Source organism: Salvelinus sp. IW2-2015, linkage group LG15 (assembly GCF_002910315.2).
Source record: "Salvelinus sp. IW2-2015 linkage group LG15, ASM291031v2, whole genome shotgun sequence".
In the NCBI taxonomy this organism is placed as follows: Eukaryota; Metazoa; Chordata; class Actinopteri; order Salmoniformes; family Salmonidae; genus Salvelinus; species Salvelinus sp. IW2-2015.
This window is the reverse complement of record NC_036855.1, coordinates 48,509,145-48,517,887: the sequence shown is the minus strand read 5'-3', so window position 1 is coordinate 48,517,887 and position 8,743 is coordinate 48,509,145. Positions and strand designations below refer to the sequence as shown.

The following is an 8,743-nucleotide window of genomic DNA, read 5'->3' as shown; positions in this document are numbered from 1 at the left end:
CTCCCTCCCTCCCTCCCTCCCTCCCCTCTATCACTCACTCGTCAGAGAGCAGGTCTTTGGTGAGTTTGCCCTTGTCTCTGAAGCAACCCAGAGAGTGCATGCTCTCCAGGACGTCCGGGTCTATCTCTTCAGTGCTCAGGGTTCTGATGGCCACCTTCCTGGGGACAGGCTGCTCCGGCTCAGGCTCGTTCTTCCCAGCTCTGAAAGACAGGAGGAATGACAGAAATGACTGACAGGTTTTATTTTTATATATATATACATTTTCATCTTTATTTTAACAAGGACGACATATTGAGACCTAGGTCTTTTTGTCATGCACCCTGTAAAATGCAATATAAATATACACATTATATGTGTATATTACATACATTTAGGTTGGAGTCATTAAAACTCGTTTTTCAACCACTCCACAAATTTCTTGTTAACAAGCCATAGCATTGGCAAGTCGGTTAGGACATCTACTTTGTGCATGACACAAGTCATTTTTCCAACAATTGTTTACAGACAGATTATTTCACTTATAATTCACTGTYTCACAATTCCAGTGGGTCAGAAGTTTACATAAACTAAGTTAAGGCCGCTCAGCAAGGAAGAAGCCCCTGCTCCAAAACCGCCATAGAAAAGCCAGACTACGTTTTGCAACTACACACGGGGACAAAGATCATACTTTTTGGAGAAATGTCCTTTGGTCTGATGAAACAAAAATAGAACTGTTTGGCCATAATGACCATTGTTATGTTTAGAGGAAAAAGGGGGAGGATTGCAAGCCGAAGAACACCATCCCAACCGTGAAGCACGGGGGTGGCAGCATCATATTGTGGGGGTGCGTTGCTGCAGGAGGGACTGGTGCACTTCACAAAATAGATGGCATCARMAGGAAGGAAAATTATTTGGCTGTATTGAAGCAACATCTCCAGARATCAGTCAGGAAGTTAAAGCTTGGTCGCAAATGGCCCCAAGCATACTTACAAAGTTGTGGCAAAATGGCTTAAGGACAACAAAGTCAAGGTATTAGTAGATTTACCTAGCTTGGTGGAAACCCTYGGAATCTCAAGAGTTAACCAATCCTGTGAATGGTGAAGGCAACTCAGGTGTCTATAKTTCAACAGCAAAGTTAGATAAGACCGAAGTTTATGAAGTAGGGCCAAAAATGGAGTAATGTAGAGATCTACGGGTCTTTAGCGAAGTCCAGCCAACCTTTTGATACAGGATGCAGTGATAACAAAACGAAGGGRACTATGGTAGATGGCATCCAAAGGTTAATGAGTAGTAGCAGRTGCACCTTGATAAATAATATCACCATAATCAAGAACAAGACTGAATAATCTGCTTCTTACTGCTTAGAGAAAGGCACTATGTGTTTCTYTAGTAAAAGACTACTTTAAATCGTAGTTTCTTAACCAGTTCATCTAAACTCAGCAAAAAAAGAAACGTCCCTTTTTCAGGACCCTGTCTTTCAAAGACAATTCGTAAAAAATCAAAATAACTTCACATATCTTCATTGTAAAGGGTTTAAAAACAGTTTCCCATGCTTGTTCAATGAACCATAAACAATTAATGAACATGCACCTGTGGAACGGTCGTTAAGACGGTAACAGCTTACAGACGGCAGGCAATTAAGGTCACAGTTATGAAAACTTAGGACGCTAACAACACCTGAACAGGATCGGTACATCCGAACATCACCCCTGCGGGACAGGTACAGCATGGCAGCAAAAACTGCCCGAGTTACACCAGGAAAGCACAATCCCTCCATCGGTGCTCTGACTGTCCACAATAGGCTGAGAGAGGCTGGACTGAGGGCTTGTAGGCCTGTTGTAAGGCAGGTCCTCACCAGACATCACCAGCAACAACGTTGCCTATGGGCACAAACCCACCGTCGCTGGACCAGACAGGACTGGCAAAAAGTGCTCTTCACTGACGAGTCACAGTTTTGTCTCACCATGGGGTGATGGTCGGATTCGCGTTTATCGTCGAAGGAATGAGCGTTACACCGAGGCCTGTACTCTGGAGCGGGATCGATTTGGAGGGGGAGGGTCCGTCATGGTCTGGGGCGGTGTGTCACAGCATCATCGGACTGAGCTTGTTGTCATTGCAGGCAATCTCAACGCTGTGCGTTACAGGGAAGACATCCTCCTCCCTCATGTGGTACCCTTCCTGCAGGCTCATCCTGACATGACCCTCCAGCATGACAATGCCACAAGCCATACTGCTCATTCTGTGTGTGATTTCCTGCAAGACAGGAATGTCAGTGTTCTGCCATGGCCAGCGAAGAGCCCGGATCTCAATCCCATCGAGCACGTATGGAACCTGTTGGAACAAAGGGTGAGGGCTAGGGCCATTCCCCCCGAAGGTGAGGGATAGGGCCATGTCCGGAACTTGCAGGTGCCTTGGTGGAAGAGTGGGGTAACATCTCACAGCAAGAACTGGCAAATCTGGTGCAGTCATGAGGAGGAGATGCACTGCAGTACTTAATGCAGCTGGTGGCCACACCAGTACTGACTGTTACTTTTGACCCCCCCCCCCCACCCCCCCCCTTTGTTCAGGGACACATTATTCAATTTCTGTTAGTCACATGTCTGTGGAACTTGTTCAGTTTATGTCTCAGTTGTTGAATCTTGTTATGTTCATACAAATATTTACACATGTTAAAACTTCTTGTCAATAGGGGGGCGCTGTTTTCACTTTGGAAAAAATCCTGCCCAAATGAAACGGCCTTGTACTCTTTTCTAGATCATACAATATGCATATTATTATTACTATTGGATAGAAAACACTCAGAAGTTTCTAAAACTGTTTGAATTATATCTGTGAGTAAAAGAGAACTCATTTTGCAGCAAACTTCCATACAGGAAGTGAAAAATCTGAAAACGAGGCTCTGTTTCAGGGCCTGCCTATTCAACTGGCTTTTATTTATCGATATGCATGCACTTCATACGCCTTCCACTAGATGTCAACAGGCAGTGGAAGGTGGAATGGGATGTCTAGCTTGATCTGAGGCCGAACAAGAGCTTTTGGAGTGACAGGTCCGGAATTTTCTTTGTCTTCGAAGGCGCGCGGCGGAGCTCGACATTGTCTTCTGAAAAGCGTTCGGTTTACACGGCGAATATCTCCGGCTCTGATTTTATTTGATACATATGATAATAACATCATAAAGTAGGTTTTTTCAACCGAGTTTTATCAGTTTATTCAACGTTTATTGGAACTTTTGGAGTTTTCCGTTCTTTGCGTCAAGAGAGGATGGGAATGTTAGCAACCTTGGCTAGCATTGTGGCGCGAATTCGACAGAAGAAATGGACATTCTAAAACCAAACAACGATTTATTCTGGACCAAGGACTCCTTGTACAACATTCTGATGGAAACTCAGCAAAAGTAAGAAAACATTTATGATGTTATTTCGTATTTCTGTGTAAGATGTTGACTCCTATTCTCCGCCGTTTTGGTGAGCGTTGTCTCACAATAACGCAAGCTGTATGTTATTGTAAAGTTATTTTTAAAAATCTAACACAGCGGTTGTATTAAGAACCAGTGTATCTTTCATTTGCCATACAACAAGTATTTTTATGTAAAGTTTATGATGAGTTCTTTGGTCAGATTAGGTGAGTGTCCAAAATATCTCCGGAGATTCTGGTGAATCGGTGCTACGTATTCACAATGTATAACCAGGATTTGTAGCTATAAATATGCACATTTTCGAACAAAACATAATTGTATTGTATAACATGATGTTATAAGACTGTCATCTGATGAATTTGTTCAAGGTTAGTGATTAATTTTATATCTTTTGCTGGTTTTTCCGAAAGCTACCTTTGCGGTGAATAAATGCGTTTGTGTGTTTGGCTATTGTGGTAAGCTAATATAATTCTATATTGTGTTTTTGCTGTAAAACACTTAAAAAATCAGAAATATTGGCTGGATTCACAAGATGTTTATCTTTCATTTGCTGTACACCATGTATTTTTCATAAATGTTTAATGATGAGTATTTATGTATTTCACGTTGATCTCTGTAATTATTCTGTCTGCTTTGGTGCTATTTTTGATGGTAGCTGCAATGTAAAACGATTTATACCTCAAATATGCACATTTTCGAACAAAACATAAATGTATTGTATAACATGTTATAAGACTGTCATCTGATGAAGTTGTTTCTTGGTTAGTGACAAATTTTATCTCTATTTTGTCGGTTTTGTGAAAGCTACCTATGCGGTGGAAACATGGTGAAAATATGCGGTTGTGTGTTTGGCTATTGTGGTTAGCTAATATAAATACATATTGTGTTTTCGCTGTAAAACATTTTAAAAATCGGAAATGATGGCTAGATTCACAAGATGTTTATCTTTCATTTGCTGTATTGGACTTGTGATTTCATGAAAATTATATTATATGATATCCCTGTCCCGTTAGGCTAGGCTATGCTAGTCAGCTTTTTTGATGAGGAGGATCCCGGATTCGGGAGAGAGAAGTGGTAGAAGTTAGTTTGCTGAAAATATACGCAGTTGACAGTGAGAAGACGTTTATTTTTTGCTGCGTTTAGATAGGCAACACAGTGGAGTAGAACGCTAATAATGGGAGATATTCAACATGAACTTCAGATTTTACAATGTTAGCAATGACAAAAAATACACTACAAAGCCATCAGAATTGTGAAACTACTTTTCCGTTAAGAAAATGTATCCAACAAACATGATGAAGATATACACTGAACAAAAATATAAACTGAGTTACAGTTTAATTGGTAATAAAAAATTTAAAAAAAGAGGCCCTAATCAATGGATGTCACATGACTGGGAGTACAGATATGCATCTGTTGGTCACAGATACCTTAAGAAAAAGGTATGGGTGTGGATCAGAAAACCAGTCAGTGTCTGGTGTGACCACTAGTTGCCTCATGTGGAACGATCATCATAGAGTGCATCAGGCTGTTGATTGTGGCCTGTGGAATGTTGTCCCACTCTTTTTCAATGGCTGTGTGAAGTTTCTGGATATTGGCGGGAACTGGTCCACGTACACGTTGATCCAGAGCATCCCAAAGATGCTCAATGGGTGACATGTCTGGTGAGTATACAGCCCATGGAAGAAATGGTTACATTTTCAGATTCCAGTAAATGTGTACTGACCCTTGCAACAAAGGGCCATGCATTATCATGCTGAAACATGAGGTGATGGCACCAGGATGAATGGCAAGACAATGTTCCTCAGGATCTCATCACAGTATCTCTGTGCATTCAAATTGCCATCGATTAAATGCAATTGTGTTTGTTGTCCATAGCTTATGCCTGGCCATACCAGAAATTCTGCAGTTTTATCAGCTGTCCGGGGAGCTGGTCTCAGATGATCCCGCCAGTGAAGAAGCCTGATGTGGAGGTCCTGGGCTGTCGTGGTTACACATGGTCTGTGGTTGTGCGGCTGGTTTGTCTTACTGACAAATTCTCGAAAATGACGTTGGAGGCGGCTTATGGTAGAAAGATTTACATTAAATTCTCTGGCAACAGCTCTGGTGGACATTCCTGCAATCAGCATGCCAATTACACGCTCCCTCAAAACTTCTGTGGCATTGTGTTGTGTGACAAAACTGCACATTTTAGAGTGGCCTTTTATTGTCAGTGGACCTGTGTAATGATCACGCTGTTTAATCAGCTTCTTGATATGCCACTCCTGTCAGGTGGATGAATTATCTTGAGAAATGCTCACTAACAGGGATGTGAACAAATTTGTGCACAACATTTGAGAGAAATAAGGTTTTAGTGTGTATGAAAAATGTCTGGGATCTTTTAATTCAGCTCATGAGACATGGGACCAACACTTTACCCATGTTGCGTTTATATTTTTGTTCAGTATACAATATCGTAGATTGCTAAACAGCAATGATGAATTGACATAATGTAGCAATGAGCAACACACATTATTACATCACTGAACAGTAGAACGGTCCTTGGCACTTTTCTGAGAGGAGGTATTTAAAGCCTGCATTGATAAGGCCAAGCCATTTAGGAGCAGAACAGAGTTCCATTAAAACTAAGAACATCATTGTCTTTTATGTTCAGGTGGCGTGTAGGGTAACTACTAGAGCGTAGCAGAAAATAGACCTCTCACATCTGTCCTAATGGACCTACCTTCTCTTACTATAAAGGCTGCACAAACGTTTGACTTTAGCTTCCATTAGTTCCCATTCCCTAATTTAGCCTATGTAAGTGCAATACTTTTATCTACTGACCCTTTCAAAAAAAAAATATTTGCTACATTTTGTAAATTAAATTACATTTCACTGATAAAAGTACATAGTGCATATATCTATTAGAGTGTGCACAAAACAGCCAGTCGTATGGATGTTCACACACAAACACACACACACACACAGAAAGGAGCTGTACTCACATGTACCAGTTGTGCTTCTGGATCTGCTCTAACTGTAGAGACACACAGGAAGAGGAAACAGCATTGTGTTAATGACACGGCGTGTGGAACAGATGCTGTGACAGACAGACAAGTGAACGCAGCAACATGCCTTATCTGTTCTCACTGTACGTATTACGACACACTTGAGACTTCTAGTAACGACCCAGTCTTTACCTACTGTAGTGACAAAAAAATATAATACACTATATGTACAAAAGTATCTTGACACCCCTTCAAATTACTGGATTAGTCTATTTCAGCCACACCCATTGCTGACAGGGGTATAACATAGAGCACAAGGCAATGCGATCTCCATAGACAAACATTGGCACTAGGATGACCTTACTGAAGAACTCAGTTACTTTCAACGTGGCACCGTCAATGGATGCCACCTTTCCGACAAGTCCGTTTTTCACATTTCTGCCCTGCTAGAGCTGCCCCGCTCAACTGTAAGTGCTGTTATTCTAAAGTGGAAATGTCTAGGAGCAACAACGGCTCAGCCGCGAAGTGGTAGGCCACACAAGCTCACAGAACAGGACTGCAGAGTGCTGAAGCGCTTAGTGCGTAAAAATCATCTGTCTTCGGTTGCAACACTAACTACCGTGTTCCAAACTGCCTCTGGAAGCGTCAGCGCAAGAACTGTTCATTGAGCTTCATGAAATGGGTTTCCATGGCCGAACAGCCGCACACAAGCCTAAGATCCCTATACGCAATGCCAAGCGTCAGCTGGACTGGTGTAAAGCTCACCGCTATTGGACTCTGGAGCAGTGGAAATGCATTCTCTGGAGTGATGAATTATGCTTCACAATCTGGCAGTCCGACGGACAAATCTGAGTTTGGAGGATGCCAGGAGAACGTTAACTGCCCAAATGTGCCAACTGTAAAGTTTGGTGGAGGAGGAATAATAGTCTTGGGCTGTTTTTCATGTTTTGGGCTAGGCCCCTTAGTTCCAGGGGAGGGAAATTTTAACACTACAGCATACAATGACATTCTAGATAATTCTGTGCTTCCAACTTTCATGTGGAAGAACTTGACTGGCCTGCACAGAGCTCTGACCTCAACCCCATCAAGCACCTTTGGGGTGAATTGGAATGCCGACACGAGCCAGGTCTAATCGCCCAACATCAGTGCCGGACCTCACTAATGCTCTTGTGGCTGAATGGAAGCAAGTCCCAGCGGGCAATGTTGCAACATGTAGTGGTAAGACTTCCAAGAAGAGTGGAGGCTGCTATAGCAGCAAAGGGGGGACCAACTCCATATTAATGCCCATGATTTTGGAATGAGATGTTCGACGTGCAAGAGGTCCACATACTTTTGCTCATGTAGTGTATATTCATTCTATTTCTATGGGCCTTCCACTTACTTCAATACATAGAAAGAAGAAAATAAAAACACATTACAGCATTAATATTCATATTATTTGTCGAGTAGATTAAACAGAGAGAAAACCAGATGAGTGAGGGATACATTAGACGTTGGGCAACTGGGAAAGCACCCTCTATTTGACAGAAAACTCTTAATGCTGATGTGAGTGAGAGTTCATCTAATAAACCATTAGAGGAAGTCACACTGTAGTCGTGGGAGGGTTTCAAGTGCCGCCTGTCTGTCTCAGATGTCTGAACCAAACAGACAGAGTCAATGGGATTACTGTCTAGAGTCTAGATCCAGAGAGGAGGTTTCCCGGACCCAGATTAAGCCTACTCCTGGACAAAATGACATGGTAACTGTAGAAACACCATTAAAAGTGATTTTAAATTCAGGAATACTCTTAATCTGAGCATGAGAAACTGCCTCTGAGTGTCATTTAGTCTAAATCAGGGGAAGATGTCTCCCTTTGTCTACAGTGATAAGTGATTTCTGCTTTACTAGTACTGTGGGTGAGAGCTGGGGAAGATGCTCTGATTTACACTGCGGTAGTAAATCTTTTGTGGTAATAAAGTGAGATGGAATTGTTTGTTACATTTATATCTGCTTAGGCCCTTTACAAGTTGCCCGCTGTATTGATTGAGAACCAATTTACCTTCCACCTGAAAGTGAACAAATGTAGTATTAAGTGCATCTTCAAGCTGAAACAAGGGTGTTGTGAACATACATCTGATCCTATGCCTGATCTTAGTGGTAGATTAGTTGGGCCATAATCTAAATTGATGCTAGAGCAGATATCAAGGGAATTGTCCACCTGACATAAGGGGGTTACGGACATACATCTGATCCTAGGCCTGATCTTAGTGGTAGATTAGGTGGGCCATAATCTAAATTGATGCTAGAGCAGATATCAAGGGAATTGTCCACCTGACATAAGGGGGTTACGAACATACATCTGATCCTAGAGCTGATCTTAGAG

General features: G+C 42.0%; 1 protein-coding gene across 1 annotated transcript in view; it reads right to left on the bottom strand.

The window, feature by feature from the left end:
* LOC111974396 (serine/threonine-protein kinase BRSK2) overlaps positions 1-8,743 on the bottom strand; it is a 174,920-nt gene that overhangs the window by 39,322 nt on the left and 126,855 nt on the right. The window contains 2 exon segments of the mRNA XM_070447367.1: positions 39-200; positions 6,379-6,410. Of these exon segments, the coding sequence (XP_070303468.1) occupies positions 39-200; positions 6,379-6,410 (194 nt within the window).